General features: G+C 32.3%; 1 protein-coding gene across 13 annotated transcripts; it reads right to left on the reverse strand.

Moving 5' to 3' along the window:
• Positions 1–492: 492 nt before the first annotated feature.
• Positions 493–18,216, reverse strand: LOC133677772 (uncharacterized). 13 transcript variants are annotated; one of them, XM_062099889.1, is made up of 28 exons: positions 18,098–18,216; positions 17,194–17,434; positions 15,524–15,635; positions 15,336–15,433; positions 15,028–15,186; positions 14,532–14,582; positions 14,137–14,205; positions 13,812–13,934; positions 13,588–13,737; positions 13,367–13,498; positions 13,206–13,285; positions 12,923–13,017; positions 12,767–12,834; positions 11,733–11,834; positions 11,585–11,643; positions 6,194–6,301; positions 5,983–6,058; positions 4,901–5,037; positions 4,653–4,812; positions 4,374–4,553; positions 3,140–3,256; positions 2,881–3,036; positions 2,289–2,456; positions 1,977–2,089; positions 1,623–1,746; positions 1,159–1,254; positions 977–1,039; positions 493–898 (listed from the first exon to the last, which is right to left on the reverse strand). In XM_062099889.1, exons 2-28 carry the CDS (start codon positions 17,353–17,355, stop codon positions 848–850), a joined length of 3,009 nt encoding a protein of 1,002 aa, XP_061955873.1. In that variant the 5' UTR covers positions 17,356–17,434; positions 18,098–18,216; the 3' UTR covers positions 493–847. The 13 variants fall into 13 exon arrangements, with proteins under 13 accessions (XP_061955873.1, XP_061955861.1, XP_061955864.1 ...); XM_062099877.1 differs by having other exon boundaries at positions 17,194–17,910; positions 18,008–18,212; XM_062099880.1 differs by having other exon boundaries at positions 17,194–17,910; positions 18,098–18,195.
• Between the last annotated feature and the right edge of the window lie 798 nt (positions 18,217–19,014).

The following is a 19,014-nucleotide window of genomic DNA, read 5'->3' on the forward strand; positions in this document are numbered from 1 at the left end:
CCATACATCAAAGCTCATGGTTTACTGTTGCCCAATACATCATTCACTGCCCCCTGGCCTTTAGGTGTTGCAAATGTGCGGTAAAGATAGCACTGCAAAAGTATGGCAATGATTTCACATGCTTAAAGAGAGTTTACATATTCAGTGTGTTCCAGATTATTGATGGCGTCATAACCCTTTTTCTTTCCCTGCTCAACGAATGGAAACATCAGCAAGCACAAGGAATGTCAAATAAAAATAAGATTTTAGGAAGCGCAAAATAAAGATCTTCGTTGAAACATGTACACAAATAATTGCGATGAGTGGTATCATCACAAACTAGGTCAGTACTCAGATGCAAAGCCAAGTCCAAAGCTTAGGGAGGGCACTGTTTCTAGTACAAATCCAGCTTCCAGAATCCAAACTCTACAAGCTTTCCTAATTTTTGATTGATGTACGCAACACCTTGTTCATTATCCTATTTTAGTCACAGAAGTTCGAACATCCTCGCAATGACGGAAAATGAGGTGGAAAAAGTTGATAATAGACTTCTTTACAATTATCCATGTCCTTGATTTTTCTTTGATTGCAAGCGACTTCGCAAGCTTCACAAGCTAATTTGAAATCTTTGCAAGGAAGGACAAAAAACTTGACCAAAGATAACTAATCATTTAGAGACTAAGATGTATGGTTTGGCTTTTTTGATATGAAGTTGGCCTTTATAATTTCATAAACAATGTTACTTGCCACTGTAGTAGGCTCTGCAACAGTCAACGATACATGTACAACTGACAAATTCAGTAAACCCTCCCCAGGCTGTAAGAGAACCATATTAGCAAGCGCTAATGATTCAGGACTCGCTATGGTTTTAGGAATAGTCGTTTGCTTCTCCAAAGAAAGACTCTGCATCCAGAACACCCTGACCATGAAACAGATAGATTCAGTCATTGAAAACAAGAATGGAAAATAGATTTCGGTTCAAAGTTTAAGGAAGAACCTCAAGAATCATAATCGCAGCATCCTTGTGTATAACCTCGTTGTACTCGTGACAAACCATACTCTGCAACATGTAAGGGTGACAATGTTACTCTCTACTCTCATTATTCTGCATGATAATTAACAATATTCTCATCATCAACATCACAAAAACATTAAAATCAAACAAATATTGAGGCACACTTGAACACAATTTGGGCAGCCAGTGACTCCTGAGCAGTGGCAACATGTGAGAAGTTCCAAAGCAGCATTCAACAGCTCTGAGAAATAAGGTTGAATCTATCACGCACAAACAAACATATCCAAATCAGTCACAGGAAATGTAAATTTCATTTCCATTATTTTGGAGGCTAAAAACAGAAAGAAGCTGCCCATGTTAAGAAATTAAAGAGAACCACATATCCCATGGCTACTGAAGAGATAGATAATTCTAATTGAAGATTGCCTTGGACATGCAGGTATTATTACAAAGGTGTTTAACAATGCTTTAAAGCCAAATTTATTGCTCCTCAGATCAACAAAAACATATGTTGGTGCGTGATTCTCAAAAATTGAGAACTAAAGTTCAAAGTTTTCAAATTCACTCTTCTAGCAAAACACCAAACCTAACAAATTAAAACTGGGATTTTCAATTTCATGTCAGTCACCTGCATTGAGACACCTGTCCCTCCTGGATGCTGATCATAAACAAGTATTCTTTCAGGAAAATAACGGCTATCATGAGGGTTTGGACACTCTGGAGCTAAGTCAGACGAGTTGCATCTTAAATATCTGAATGCAAAAGCATCATAGCAGAGTCAGTGCTGCAACAATTATTTAAGAGATCATAGGATTGGTGTAACAAGCAGTTTCAAGGAAATAAAAAATATCTGCTTCAAATCTTAAAGGCCACTTTGATGGTGGTAAGCTTTGTAGAAACATATCTCAGCATCCATTCAACATAAATTAGATAGGTAGCAGCTTTAAATTGAAAAAGATAGATGCTACTGTAGAAGACTTACAAAGGCACTACATTGAGAAGAGCATGTGAAGCAGCATGCAAACCCCCACGAAAGGAAAATTGTTTCTCCTCGACCAATTTTTTAATTGACTGAGGAACTGGAATCCAAACTGCCTGTATACAAATTAAAGATACAAAAAATACAAAAACAAAGATACATGTCTAAGAGAATGAATCATGCAAACATCATGAAAAACCCAAATGCCAGATGGAATCATAGAAACATCATTAGAAACAAAAATGCCAAATAAAGATCAAAAGAAAAGAGGGGACACAAGCAAACAAATCAATTTGTAACAGCCATAAAATGCACCTGAGATTCATATGAATATTTGGGTAGTGAAAGATCAAAAGTATCTAAGACTTTGTTGCTTCCTCTTTGTATGCAATAGAAACCAAACCAAGTAGTTGTTACTTTACAAGAAAGTGCTTGAGCTGCTGTTCTTGAAGACTGGTTCTTGAAGGCCCTTGGTGGATAGGCCTAAATGTTTGCAGGACAAGAAGTTACTGTCATAATTCAATCTTCAAAGGGAATCACATTAAACTGCAGGAACAATAATTGCAAATGCCATTAAGAGAATATAGCAATGTTTCTTGTTAGCATTGCTGCAATTGCTATAATAGAAGACATTCCTAATGACATGATACTTAGTAGCCTGTCCCACATGTTTCTCCTCTTTGCATTCCCCACTATAGCTATATCAGTAATCAACTAAATGTGGCACAAGGTTCTAACTCTAGCTATAATAGGTAAAGATCTGCTAAGTTTCAGACTGAACAGCCACATATATTCTGCGTGTCAGCCATGCAACAAGCTGCAGCCTGCAGAACAAAAGCATGCAATTTTTGCAAATACCAGTTGAAAAGCAGAGGAAGAAAAACAAAAAGTTAAGAGCCTAACATACAATATCACCTCCAAGGACATCAATATCTGTATAATCACGGGTTTTTGTATAATAATGCAAGTTGGCTTCATAGCACAAAGCAATCTTTTCTGATATATCCAATTCCTTGACCATATAGGTCTTCCCTTGGTGCATATAGACCGCACCTTCATATATCTAAACAAAAGGAACCACGGTGAAGAATTAGAGCAAAAAGAGTGTTGAATTTACATTTAGAGCTAAATGTCTACAATAAACAAGGAAATCACAACTTCTCTACCTGGAAGAAAGCTTTGCTTTCCTCAATCTCTTCAAGGACTTCATTCCGCTGCATGTCTATCACTCTGTATCTGGTGGACTCTATTGCTCGAATACTAATTCCACGTGAAGGCATTTTCTAGAAATATTGAACATTTAAAACTTAAAATAACCATTTACTTAAACAGTACAACAAAATACTAAACCTAAGATTTTTTTTTGGGATCGACTTCCAGCAAGTTACAAGAAATAATATACAGCCTCAAAACTATGTAAATTGAAGTTTATCAAATCAACCATTAGCTTCAATCTCTTGTCCATATAGGGCATGCTTCAAAGATTTCAAGTCAATATCAAAGAGTAATTTATCTCTATTGTGAAAAAAAATAATTAAATGAAGTATAAAGTCAATTTTAGAGTGTGTTTGGCATGCTAGACAAGATAGGACAAATGAAAATGGACTGGACAAGATTGAACTAGACAAATGCATTATTTGTCCCGTGTTTGCTAAGTAAAGGATGGGACAAGAATAAATAAAGTTTTTGAAAAGTTCATTTTGGTCCATGAAAATTCACCAACAATTTATTTTACTCTATATTTTATTTTAATGACATTCTTGTCTTTATTTAAAAGTATTTTGGTCCTCTAATTTTAAGCTATATACAATTTAGTCCTGAATCATATTTATTTTTTTTTGCAATTAAGCCCCTAGATGTAAGAATTTATTTCAATAAAATATAGGTTAATTTGGTCAAACTTTAGTCAACTAATACAAAAAAAATAGATGAGTAATAAATAGATGATGGACATGTATTTTGCCTTGGGAACAACGTTGGACAAGACAAGGATTAGTGTTTGCACCAAACACTTCACAGCTTATCATGTCCTATCCACAATATGCATCAAAAACTTCATAACTTGTATACCAAGAGCACCTTTAGAGCGTTGTGTCACAGCCCGGATAAAGCCAGCTACCATATCCTCACCCGCTAATGTAGGATATTACACGTTGTGTCCATCAAGTAATGAACAAGTTACTGATCAATTATTCAATAGGAATGACATGTATGATCTACATGAATTAAGGAATTAAATCCAGTGGTTACTTTTATGAAAATTGAATCATGAAAAGTTATAGGGATGTAAAATACTTTTTGTAAGTTGTATGAAAGAGAATCCCTCCATTTTTATATATAAAAATAATATAAGTTGCGCACTATAGCTATTAAACCTAGATGTTTGAACAAATTACATACCTCATGCCCAATGTAACTCCATATTCTAGCAAAAGAATCACGTGAAGGATCAAAGCTCAGGTCTCCTTTATTTTTAAGGGACATCAGCGCATTGCTTAAACTAGAGCCAAAATATTTCTCATCATGAAGCAAACTCAATGGGTGTTCAAGAGCAGCGCAGACCAGATGTTGCTTCAACACCTAGAAAGATAAAACACTGGAGCATAAGTTGGCCTATTTGTTGGAACCTTAAAAGAAAACTAATTCAAAAGAAAATGTCGAACTTGGAACCCTACATACCTGCTGGTTTTGAGCATCAATATGACAGCACTCAATCGGACCATGGAAGAGTTTTTTAGGAAATTTCATAAAATATTGATCCAGAGGTCCTTGAAACGCAACATATACAGCAAGAGATGGCCTTTCTCTTCTTCCAGACCTGCCAGCTTGCTGCCACAAACTAAAAATGAAAGAAAAAAGGCTTCCAATTAAAAGAATTGAGCAAGATAGTTACTTAGAAAACCAACACAGTATAGCAAGCTCTCTACCTGGCAAAACTACCAGGAAAGCCTAAATGCAGAGTGGCATCAATATGGCCAACATCAATACCCAACTCAAGAGCATTTGTTGCAGCAATGCCAGAGAGTTTCCCACTGAAAAAATCTCTCTCTATTTGCCTCCGATCCTGCTCTAGCGCCCAGCCAACGTCAAAGCACAATAACTCATATGTGGGTGAAGATTAGAAATACAAACAGGAAAATATAAAATCAACCAAGGCAAAATAGAAAAATTAGTAGAGATGGGTAATGCCACTAAATTACCCAAAAAGAACACCTTAACAGCACCAGAAATAGAGCACTGAAAAAATAAGAATCAAACAAAAACAAATGCCATGTCCAATTTTCTTCCGGCATCAGCGCTGAGTCAACATGTGACAACAAAGACAACTAAAAGCAGTTGCAGTTGACCAAGGCAATTGAACAATTCTAAATGATGGTCAAACAGTAAAGAGGTTCTTAACAGATTGGTTTTATTCCATAGATTCCCATCAAGAACAAGCTAAAAATTCACCTCAGAATACAAATAACAGTTTGTATTGAGTGGAAGTATGAGTTTGTTACACTCCTTTACATAAAGCAACAGATTTATAATAGCTTCCAAATCTTTTGATAAGATTTCAGAGATAAAATTTACCATTGGCAACCATGTGTGGTGGTAAGAAAAAATAAAAAAAAAAAGTTTTTAAGAAGGAAGAGAGCTTCGAATGTTAATTTTGAAACAAAGAGAAGGTGCAAGCCAGCAACGATCTGGGACAATATGAGCAAGTTCAAAATTATTGCACCATGATGAAAATCATCACTGACTCGCTACAGTAAAGAAACTTGACAAGCAATTTGACCTTTCAGCCACCAATATAGCTACATAAAACATATTCAATAACCACTGAAAAGTAAATTGTCCTTCACAAAAAAAGTAGAAAATTTGGCCCACATTCTGATATGATTTCCTAGAAGAACAAACTATTGGATAGAAAGCTTATGTCTGGTTATGCAACTATATCAACTTCGGCTTAAAAGCACTAATGATAATCATCACGTATGGACAGAGAAAACAAAACACCTTTACTGACCTCAACAACATAGCCAGCACGATAAGCACAAATTGAGCCTACAAGGTGGGGTGCTGTCTTTTGAAGAATCTCACGCCTATCACAGTGATAAAGTTAGAGATGATATTCTTTCAGCATCCACTATTATAAGAGGGGAAAAGAGAAAAATCGATGCTCAAAAGACCATATATCTTTTGAAGAATTTAACATTCATGAGATCAATGGGCCATACGTATAAGATAAGACAATCTCAGTGAGTTTACGAGATCTGCAAAAGGCAATGCAACGAAGTCCATGCTGAACCATTTCTGCAAAGAGGTATGAAACTTCTGAAATTGGGCTGGAAAGAAAAACAGAGCATTAATATTTCATATATTCTGTAATAATATATGCAGCGTTTATTGAAAGCTTATTTCATTATGCATCAATCACATTATATGATATCACTAAAAAGACCAAAAGCATCTGTGAAGCTTCAGCTTATTCAGAATAGAAGTAATAATGCAATAAAAACAGAAATATGTTCCAGAAACAAGAAATTGAAATGACAACGCGCTTAGGTTATGCTCAAAGAAATTTATCTCTTATGGAAAATCAAAATCAAGTTGTTGGATTCTTCAACAAGGAGATGGTTTTCTAGTCTAAGAATAAGTTATAATGACAGGTTTCTTAGTTAAGGTTTTGATTCAGATTTGGGTTATTTTGTGAGCAGGGGCAGAATTGCAATTTCTGTATATTTCTGCGAATCGGGGGTATTCTAGTAATTTCAGAAAACTTGAAGCTATTTTCTTATTTAGGAAGTTGGTGTCTTAGCGTGTGTTTGGGATTGTGGTGCAAGATACATTACAAAATAGCTTTTTGCTTGAAAATGTATTAAAATAATTTGTTTTTCAGATTTTTTTTTACATTAGCATATCAAAACCATCACAAAACACTAAAAAAATATCAATTTGATGCAAAAGCTCTCTCAAACGGGTTTAGTATTTAATTGTTTATTCTTGTTTAGTTTCTTCCTAATCAAGTAAGGAATAGTAATCGATTAGTAATCTAGTCTTTTATGGAGTCCTAATTCATATCCATGTATAAAAGTAAGCACTTTTTAAGAACTTTTGATTGACTAATGTATAATTACTACAGTATTAATTATAATATACTCTCAATACTTATATATAACTTCAATCCCACCTATTATTAAGAATTAAAGGATGAAATTCTTAAAAAAAAATATTAATTTCTAAAAGCTAGGTTGTTTAAGAAGGAATCCTATAAAAAAAATCCAATCCCATTTTTTCATTATTTTTCTATTCATGCACCACATTAGATTGTAATAAGTTACTTAAATCACTTCTAAACTATATAGTACTATATTGACAGTTTATTTTGATTATCCAAATTTTAAAAAAACTTTTAAAAAAGCCAAAAAAAACACATAATATTAAAATTTAGGAACAATTAAAAATCCATCGAAGTATTAAATTGAATCTTTAGTTAACATTTTCATTTATTTCTATATAGTTAATTTATATTCATGTTACATGTAATTGAAAAAAGACTCCTTGAAATAAAAGTATTTGTATATAATATAATGTCAATGCTACTAATTATCATACTGAAAATTAGTCAAGCACAAAATAAAACTTTTGATAATGTCATTAACTTATTTTCATGTAATATGAATAGATTTGTATCTAAATATAGACTCTTTACACAAAGTAATGAAAAAGAAACTAAATCAAAATAGGCTTTCTCTGTTGCTAGATACATACACACTGTTGACTACTACAATCCACTTGGCCTTTCTTTCTTTTTTTGGTCCTTAAAAAAATATTCATCTCAGGTCACTAAAGTTTTTTTTTTCAATGTCATCCTGTTACGTAATGTTCATGCGATTTGAGACTATTAATTTGTTTCGATTCATGTTCAATTTTTTATTTTTCATCTAAAATCTTGCCCCAACATTAAATTGATACTCAATTTTGCAAAATAGGATTTGATTTTATCAATTTTATAAATTGAAATATGGATCAACTTTTTAACACAAGAAAAATCGATGCCCTTTTTTTCTTTTTAAAACGAAATACTATAATTTGATTCTTATAGATTTTAATTTTTATCCTCTTTTTTTTTTTAGGGGGGGGGGGGGGGGGGTTCAAATTTCAATACTAAATTATTTGTATTATGTTTCATTCCAAGAACTTTTAGGGGGGATGGCCAGAAATATTAGGAAGAAGAGATAAAATGGTCGGTCAATCATATCCTTTAGGTGTTTTTGATCTTTCATCTCGTTGAAAATAAAAAACATATTAGAGTTAAGAAAGAATTTTTTTATTTGATTTAATTTGGTACTTTTGTTACAATTTATGGGTGTTTTGAGATTACAAATTGGATTGCTTAGTTTTGAAGAGTGTTTACAAGTATTTTTAGGTAAAAATAGATTATGGTTTATTGGATTCAGAAAACCGAAATCTGATTTTCTAACCACCACTCTTAAAGCTGAAATTTGGGTCAGCAAAAAACACGTCTGCTTTATTTAAAAAAAATAAATAAAAGGACGGATTACATGACGACATGACATCCTCCCTTGAACAAAAAAAAAATAGTCATGCATGCCAAGCCTTTTTTTCTATTGAATAAGGTGCGTGGACCCCATCTTTTTGACCCAAGCACCTAGCCTCTTTCTCTGGTTTTTTCTTCAAATATTTTTAGAGGTTGATTGAAATAAATAAAATAATTAACATAATATTTATATTATTATTAAATCTTGTTTTGGTTCTTAAATAATATTATAGATTTTTATAGAAACAATAACAATTCTTTTTCAATTATTATACACCTAATAAGCACAAAAATATACATACTAGTCGTCAATATTCAATGAAAATTAAATCTGTTTTTTAATATTTTAATAGATTTTTGACACAATTTTATCACATTAGTTTTTTTTTTCTTCAATTACATATAAAATAGATATATATTTTTTAAAAAATTCTTTTGAGATCATGACAGGTTTTTATTTAAAAAAGAGTGCTTACGATTAAAAAAACATGATTTGTTTAAACAATAAAGGGATGCATTAATGAGAAAATAGAGTTTAGATTAAAAATATATATTTTTACTACTTTTTTCAAATGGTAGAAATTTTTATCAAAGTTTTTTATGATAATATTATTGATTGATTTATGGATAATTATGTATTAGCTCAATATGCAAAAAATTTTAAATAATTCTCATTAATATTGAATGATATTAAAATATTTATTTTCTTAATTTTTTTAGAATATATTGCTTTTATATTATTTTTTTCATATAGTTGTTTTAGTTGTATTAGTAATTAGTAATAGTAATTAGAGCTCAATTCCTTCCTTTTTTTTTCTTAATTTCTCTCACAAACTATTTTTAATTCTTTAAATTCTTCTCAAAAAGGTTTGTAACACTCAACTTTCTCAGAGATTTAGAGTCTTCTACAAGGAATTTTAAAGGTTTTTTTTTAAAAAAAAAATCACAGCATCAAGAGGTTTCATTAATGGAATCAACATTGGATGAGAGAAAGCTCATGTCACGGACTTTAACATCTAATGATCATAAGATAATTCATATTGAATAAGGCACTATGCAAGAGTTTGAACTTCCTAGATTATTAATCAACCTTCTTTCAAAGTATGCCAGGTTCTGCCAGAATCACAAATTTTTGTTGTGAAGTCAAGGGATTTTGATATCAAAGTTAAGGAATTTAATGGTAAACATGGGAAATTTGAGGAAGTTCAAATTGAACATGAAGTTGTTCAATTTGAAGAAATTACATTGGAAAATCACTCATTGGTTTTGTGCAAGTTTCCTGAATAAGTCAAGCAACACAATCTTCAAGCTTTCCTACCTTTGCGTGATCTATAGATTTTCATACTTCAACATTACAAACTCAAGGTGAAGGCTATTAAGTTATGGTTAAAGTTGTCAAGCAACACAACCTTCATGCTTTCCTACATGTGAATGTTCTACAAATCTTCATGCTTCAACATTACAAACTCAAGGTCGAGTGTTTTTTTAAGGTGAGAATTGATGAGGCATAAGTCATGGTTAAGGAAATTTATCAACTATGGTAAATCAAAACCAAGTTGTCTGATGATTCTTCAGCGACAAAGAGGTTTTCAAGTATAAGTTATAATGATAGATTTCTTAGTTAAGGATCTGAATTTCAGTTTTGAATTATTTTGTAAGCAGGGGCAGAAATGTAATTTCTACAGATTCTTGTGAGTAAGGGATATTCTAGTAATTTCAGAATTACTTACAGGTCTATTCAGATTTAGGAAGTTGGCATCTTAGTCTTTAATCGTTTATTCCTGTTTAGCTTCTTCCTAATCATGTAAAGATTAGTAGTCCTATCTTGTATGTAGTTCTAATCTCTAGAGATGCTATGTTTTATTTCAGCAAAGTCAAATTATGAAATAAAACTGTTCTAATCTCTAGAGATGCTATGTTTTATTTCAGCAAAGTCAAATTATGAAATAAAACTGAGTTTTATGTCACGTTTGTTTACATGAAAATAGTTTCATTTTGGAAAGTGATTGAAAATAGATTCTAGAAAAATAAATTATTTTTCAATGTTTGATTGTGTTATGAAAATGAGTTGGAAAAAAACTTTCAAAGTGTTTGTTTATACCATGAAAAATAAGTTGGAAAATCGCTTATTAATTAAAAATAAATTTATCTACAATATATAGAACATTAAATAATAACCATTTGACCACTTAAAAAAAAATGAGATACAAAAAATATAATTGTGGAATTTTTTTTTTATTATATCATATATTTATGTATATTTTATTTTATAAAATATAACTATACATACAATATAAATATTTTAAATGTATTATTATAGACATAAAACCATCTTTTTGAATTTGGAGAATATTGAAAATAATTTTTTTTTCTATAGTATCTTAATTTTATAGCACAATTTGTATGATTTAAAATGCATGATTATTGTATAATATAAGATGTTTTTGCATTCAAATGTATTTTCTAGGAATATTATGTAAGTGTTATAAGCACTAATATATCAAATTAATATATTTTTATATTGTATATTACATTCTAATATATTACTTGCTATACAAGTATAGTAATAATTTATATTTTAAAGCATGTTATTAGTATGTTTTATATATATATATATATATATATATATATAAGAGAATAATGAAATATTATACCAATTTAGTTTTTGAATTCTTCATGAAAAATGTTTTCCAATCTTTTAAACCAGAAAACATTTTTCTCCATCTAAAGCTTATGTTTTTCTTTCACTGAAAAGTGAATTTCATTAACTAATTCTCTACAATGTAGCCAAACATGAGAAAACCAAGAAAGTGCTTTCCAAAAAACACTTTCCAACAAACAAACAAGGCTTTAAAGGATTGGAATGCAAGGTTTCTTCTCCTTCTCTTGTTATTCTATTTTCTCATGATTCCTTTTCTTTTTTGCTTAAAAGCATTGCTGCTATGGCATCGATTCAGCCAGTACTAGCTTTGTGCATGGCATGGATTCACCGTCATGTATCATCAAGGACAGCATGGACAGAAAAATGCTACATTATTTTGATACATATGAATCCAGGTTCTCTTACCTCATGCTTTTCTCTGTGCTCTCACTAACATCCATGGGACCCTCAGATTTATTTGGCACCTGCAATCTGAAAATGTCAGCAAGCAATGAATAAACACCATCAACTTATGCAGTTGGTTCATATTTATAGAACACTGGTAAACACGTACGATTCTAGGACATGAAGTAGGATTCCAAAGAACAAAAAGCTTCCGAGAAGATGGACTTCCATCATTTTTAATCAGCTCCAATGTTGAAAGATTTGCAAGTTCCTAGGCATTAAAAGTTTAAAACACTTACGTTTCAATCAATTAATAAAAGCATACACATATATATAGTGCCCAATAAAAAGACTACTCAAAAACCCCAAATTTTTAGAACCATGATGTATACTGGCATAAATATTTGGACGCTTTCCCTTGAAAGCATTAAGATAAGGGTACATTTCAAACATGGAACACCCTTGCAATGATTAGTGCTCGAGCACCATTTAGTTGAGCCACCAATGATCATTCAATCTTGCGATGTAGGCCATATACAAGCAAGAAACATTTGTAAGACTATCAAAGCTATTTCAATAAATCTATAATTAACCCATGGAATTGTGTGATACAAGCCAAGCTGACCTATGTTAGAAGGAGCATCTGATGGAGAATAAATGGAAGATTTGCAGTATAATTATCTTAGGAAAAATAAAGATTATAATTATCTACAACTCATGTATGAAGATTATAATAACCTAAAATAAGTAGATTTATAATTAAGATATAATATAAAATAAAACATATTCTCTAATTTTCGTAAGATAATTCTATTGTGATTCCATTTATTCTCCCTTCACACCTTTATAAGGATGTGGGGAGTTGTCACACCGACTTGAGGAGTCAGCCAAACAAAACATAGACAATTTCAAGATGCTAGAGACATAAATGTTCATGCAATTCTGTCACAAAACACTGGTATGTTGGATACCGCGTGATTAGGCCAAGAGCAAAGAAGACAGCTTTTGGTTTTCAATATTGCAAATGTGATCATCAAAATATGATTCCTCATATCTTAAAATCCTTTCATGTGAGAGAGGGGGGAAAGGAAAATCAATGATTGAAGTAACTAATGGTTCCATCATAATAATCCCAAGAAACAAACCCGTCATAAAATTTGAATGCCGTTAACAAATATGTTTGTGATCAATTTCCAATCTTACCATGCAATGCTCGCAAGGGTTGGCAGAAGTTGCAGTAGAAAACACAAAAGAAGGATCACTGCCATATACTGCACCATCAAACAGAAGGCGTAACAAGTTTTTTGTGTCATGTACAAATATTGGGAAAAAGAAAACCTTGTATTTAGTCACATTTACCATGAGAACAGAGACGACGAAGTCGTCTCAATATTAGAGCAGTGTGGCATCCAAATGCACCTTTGTAATAATGAGCTTCATCAATCACCACAAACCTAATTTTGTTATAAATAAACCAATTGATAACAAAATAGGATAATTTGGATGAAAAAGACAAAAATATGATGGCATGACATAATCACTCTGTGAGGAACTATATATGACATAATAAACCCAAAAACAGTTAATGTGCTAATAATTTAGCAGCTAGCAATTTTAAAAATAAATAATAGCAAAGCATTACCTGAGATTTGATAAAATTCTATCAAATTGTCTATGATAAGGTAAAATTGACAAGTGTAACATATCTGGATTTGTGATCAACTGCATATTAAGTGACAAAACAATTGAGTCCATAACCTTAAAGTTCACCATGCAAAAAAAAAAAAAAAAACACTACTATACCAGTCTAGCATTCGCACGAAGCAACAGCCTGTCCTTCAGAGCAGTGTCACCGTCATATATCCCTATGTTTATGCTAGTATCAAATCCTTTAATCATCTTTGCTAACGCTCTTAGTTGATCTTGAGCCAAGGCCTACACGCATAAAGAATTTATATAATATACAAATGCCCAAAAATAATATAAAAGGAAGATCTGTTGCTTAAAAAACTTTTCCAATGAACCTTAGTTGGAAACAAGTACAGAGCACAAGATGACAAATCCTGGGACAAAGCTTCCAGAACAGGCACATTATAGCAAAGAGATTTCCCACTAGATGTCATTGTTGCCACTGCGACATTCTTCCCAGAAAGAGAGGCCAGGATGGACTCTGCCTGTGAACAAGAGCTTCAACATCCTCACAAAGTATCATTTAAAAAAAAAAATTGTGGTGGAGGAAAAGCTTGACCTGGTGACTGTATAATTTAGTGATTCCCATGCATTTTAGAGCAGACTTCATGTTATCTGAGAGTACATTTGGTACTTGCACATAAATAGGTTTTCTAGAATCAATGTCTTCAACATGCACTATCTGCATCACATAAACTTCCAGTTTAGCACTCACAACAGAAATTGATCAGAATTATAAAAGCATTGTCCACATGCTCATTGCATTAAGCTCAGATGGCATATGTGAGTTTTTATTTACTTCAGGCCATCAGAACCACAAGAGAATTTGTTGACTGTTACACATAATACGGTTTCCAAACATCCATAGCAACTGCAGAAGTTACCTGTCCTTTCGATCCAATGCCTTCCCTGAGATGTTCAACCATTTCCACTGGCAGCAATTGATTTGTTTCCTGGTAAGTCAAAGAGTTTTCAACTCACTGGATATCTTACTATTCATACCAAAAGAAATGCTATGTATCAGTCAGAACTTCTGGTTTGAAGAAATAAAGGACAATTCACTTCAACATGACACAATTCCTTTGACCAGGTAGGGGCAATAAACATGACGGTCACCCTTTGCAAAGATGAAAAGAACACCAAATTACTATTAAGTTAATAGCAAATCTGATATCATTACATGATTGGTATTAGGAATTAAGTTTAATGAAAGGACAAAAATTCTAAATGGAATTCAAATAGAGAGAAACAAGTAAGCATATTCTCTATCCTAGCTTACTGTGGGGTGCAACTTGCATTCTATGGTGGTGGACAACTGACCATAAACCACCTGCATTTTATGGCAGTAGGTAAGTACTAGTGTCATTAAATGCAACGAATTGCACTGCAAAATATGTAAATTTTCTGTTGTAATTACATCCCTTTTCTAAGCACGAAAATAAATTCAAATTTGGAATAAACTCTGTAACTTCCTCTCAACCTGAAAGATGTAAAAAGAAAATTCTTTATTCAACTTTGATTAATAAAAAATTGTAAAAAATTGGAAGTACCACTAAAAGTCAGTATACAAGAAGGTTTTGACACATAAAAACATTGCAAATATAACATCAAATGCATTTAGCATCATAAACAGTCATCTATAACATGCTTTAGCTCCAGTCGTTCTACTACTATTTCATTTCACATTTCAAAGCAGATAATTTCATATCAAGCCAAGCTATAGGGAAAAACACCAAAACCACTTGGTCAATAAATATACACTAACAAACACCCACATGGCATCGTGTCTGGAATGAATATGAGCTTGAGGCCAAGGAATGGCATCCTTTTGCCTGCTTTGCTTCACTTTCACTCACAGAAATGCCATCTTTCCGCACAAATTTCAGTAGATCTTCCAAGGAAAATGGCATTGCAACTCTATTTCCAATTTTGCACTGCATGAGGAAAAATAACAAGCCAAAAAGGGAAATTGTGTCACTATACAATTCTATTTTGTGTCTCTACACACAAAAAAGTTAAAACATTATAAAACAATCATTAAAAACACTATTTATACAGAGAGGCCAGAAGCAGATAGGCATACCAATAAAAATTTAGCAGCTTCCCACAAATTAGTTTTGAAGGCACTTTCCTGTTTTTTCATTTTATTGAATATGGTCAATAAAGACAGGGATTTTTTACCTGTGAAAATGCAAATGAAATCATTCATTAGGAAGCATAAAAAATTAAGCTGCGGAGATGGGGGAAAATATGAATATAGTTATATAATACCTTTTCTAGAAGGTTCACCAATTTCATCCTTATCCTTTGTATCAGAATTGATGATAACAAAGACATCAGCAGCATTAGCAAACTTAGAATCATTAGTAGCAAAAAATACAACCTGCGAAAAAGAAATGTATATGCTCATTTAAATAGGAAAAGGTAATGTGTGACATCACTCCAAGCGCCGGCAATATGTCGTGGTGCACATTTGTCAAAAATACCTAGGAAAACTGCTTTAACAAATGAGGCATACCATATAAAAAAACATTCATCTTCTACCATTCTGATAGGGAGAGATTATGGGGCTTGAAAAATAATTCTCCATCACAACAAGCAAGTCATGTCATATCAAAGTACTTATAATGTGTAACTGGGCATATTTACATGACAGATTACAGTGATCTATCTTGAGGACCTTAGATAGCACATCATCACAAACTTGCACCATTTTATGTCATTCCCTCAGAAATAGGCAAAGAACTGAAACATATCACAGCACCACAGCACAACTTTTCTTTTTTCTACTGACACCTGAACACTTGACTACTTCCACTCATTAGAAACTTGATATTAGCATGGGATTTTGTAATGCGTACTTTTTACCCAATAAAAGCACACCTTACTGACTAGAAGCATATCATGTCGAAGTCCGAAAATAAATGAAATACATGTCAACCATCAGGTGAATTCTATCAACTCAATAATCATTATGCTGGTAAACTACCTTGTTTTCTTGCAACAATAACAAATGCGTAGATGACACGAGAGTGTCTTCAAACGGTCCTATTGAAGTTGGGTTATTTAAGTTTGGGTTGGCAATGCAAATGAATAAAGTCCTTAATTTTACTGTCAGCCATGAGCCAACTTTAAGCCCAATTTGCATCTCTTCATTACATGGCAAAATAAACTTATCCTGTGTGGTTTTTCAAGTTGAAGATTGTCAGTCATGCATACATAGGAGTTTTCTACAAGACGTTATCTCTGTTTTATTTTTTAAGTTTTCTAAGTGTATTCGTGTTTCTAAGAAATCAAAAACATATACTAGTTAATATTAGTCTAGTTTTTTGTCAAGGTCATTTATTGGAATCTTCATTATATTATTTTGATTATTTTTTTAGACTCGGAGGGTTTTTCATGTACTAAAGATCTTTTGGCAAAAAAACTAAATTGAAGTCTTTGACATGACCTTTTCGCAACATATCAAGTTGTGTTTTCTTTGTGAGTAGTTGTGTTTTCTTTGTGAGTAGTGGACTTGTACACATCTCTAAAGTGGTGATTTGATCTTTTATTTTTTGAATTGTGAGTTCTTAATGTCTATGGTTTTGAACTTAGAGTAACGAGCGAAAACACTCATTTGTGTGTGTCCTATTACTTTTCCATATCCGTATCGTCCCGATATCAGTAGATGATAGTCACTCTCAAACTTTAAATGGCATCGCATCAATCAACAGAGCCACGGGATACTTTAACCAAAAAAACTAATGGTGCCAAAAATTACAGTATCAAGTTTGAAAACTGAAGCTTGCAGAAAATAAAAGCATCAACCCATTTAAAAGGTAAACTGCTAGAAATATTTTTGCAAACAATGCACCTTGTGCATTTTAAAAGGTAAACTGAACACAGTATGAGTTTATTAAAGATTTAGCATAAACATACCCAAAAATTCAAATAATTACCTTAGGATAGAGAACAGAAAGAAGCTCTATATCCTCAAAACCAGCTTTCAAACCAGATTTCGCAAGATTCTTTAGGGCCTCCTTCAATGAATCCGAGGTAATTTCTCGCCTCTGCATTTGAAGAAATGCAGTGAAAATATTCAAGAAGGCAAAAGCCTGCATAATTCTTTTCAGCCACGCCGGACAAAAGCACGAAGGCCTCTTATCTCCACACAATCCCAAATCCAAAAACACACATGTCCTGGAATGTGGATTCGTCAAGCAACTAAATGAATCCAAAACCTCAACAAATTTTTCACATTTTGTTTTGTCGTCGACAATATAATTGTTTTTGTTAGGAGAACGCAACACACTCCATAAAAAACAAAGCAACTCTTTATCACTACTACTACTAGTAGGAGTATCTTTAAAACCCCTCTTTCGCTTGTATCCGGAAAACATATAATCGGGCTGTGTAGCAGCAGTACTGTTTGTGCTTGTGCTTGTGCTTGTGCTGGTGGTTGGTTTTTCTGATAAAAACGACAAGTCTTGCATCATCTCAGAAAATGTTGAATCTGCCAAGGCAGAAATTGAGGGTTTTGTGGGGGCGTTTTTGTAAAAATCAGGTGTTGGGGTTTTAGGTGGATCTTTTTTCTTGTTAAATGGAACTAGAACTAGAAATTCACCATTCTCAATAGAAAGCGTGTCGATCGGAGTCTTCAAACTCAATTTCACTCCCTGATACATATCAATTTCCATGACATGATACGATTAAAGCTTTTAGCAAAACAATTCAAAATTAAATAAGATATAAAAATAGCGGGTGGTTAGTTACCTTGAAGAAGAGATGGAAATTGGGGGAGGAAGATGCATGAATCAAGAGGAGTTTGAGGTCATTAACAATTTTTTTTGATGATATTCTCACCTTCGTAGATTCACCGGTGAGTGTACGGATTTCTATTTCCACTTCTCTTTCCATCTTTCTGTCTCTCACACGCGTTTTCTGTTTTCATTAGATGTAGCAAAACGGGGGTTTATGTTTTCTATTTTATTTTTTTATTTGCAATATTATTATCTAGAGACTGCATCACACGGTTTCTATAGGTAATTATAGATTTTTAAAAAAATATTTTAAATTTAAATAATATTAAATTAATATTTTTTAAATATATTTATTTTAATATATTTTAAAATAAAAATTATTTTAAAAAACATATTTCATCACAATTTTAAATATTTCTAAAAAGTCATAAATAATCTTACAAGATAAATTATTATGGATTCGTACTTCATTTTTTTTATCTTGATTTCTTTTAATTTTAAAAAAAAACAATATTTGGTATTTTAACATTACAATAATTTGGGATTGTTTTTAATAAGAGTATTCGGATTGGGTTTTATCCATAATTATATCTAACCTAATTTGTGATATTTTATCTAATATAAACCTGATTCATTTAATTTTTTTGGACCCGAGATGGTTGGATATATTGAAGAGCTAAAACTTTTGTTGATATTACATATACTAGCAAGTTAGATATATTAATTATTCTTTGATAATCCTAAAAAAATTGGATTGCAACTGTTGGAACTAAACAAGACCACCAAATGCATATATTAAGGACAACATAAAAATTATCACAATGTCCACATAAAACCATGGTTTTAAAACTCGGTCCAGCAGGTCAACCCGCTGACCCAGAACTGAAATCGGGTCGGGTTTAAGAAAAAACCAGTCAATGATTTTGCCTGAAAAAACTCGGTCGACCCGCGACCCATAAGACTCAGGCAAACCCATATGAGACCCGGTTGTAAAACGTCATCGTTTTAGCTTTCTATTGT

The sequence above is a fragment of the Populus nigra genome, chromosome 18 (assembly GCF_951802175.1).
Source record: "Populus nigra chromosome 18, ddPopNigr1.1, whole genome shotgun sequence".
NCBI classification, from domain to species: Eukaryota; Viridiplantae; Streptophyta; class Magnoliopsida; order Malpighiales; family Salicaceae; genus Populus; species Populus nigra.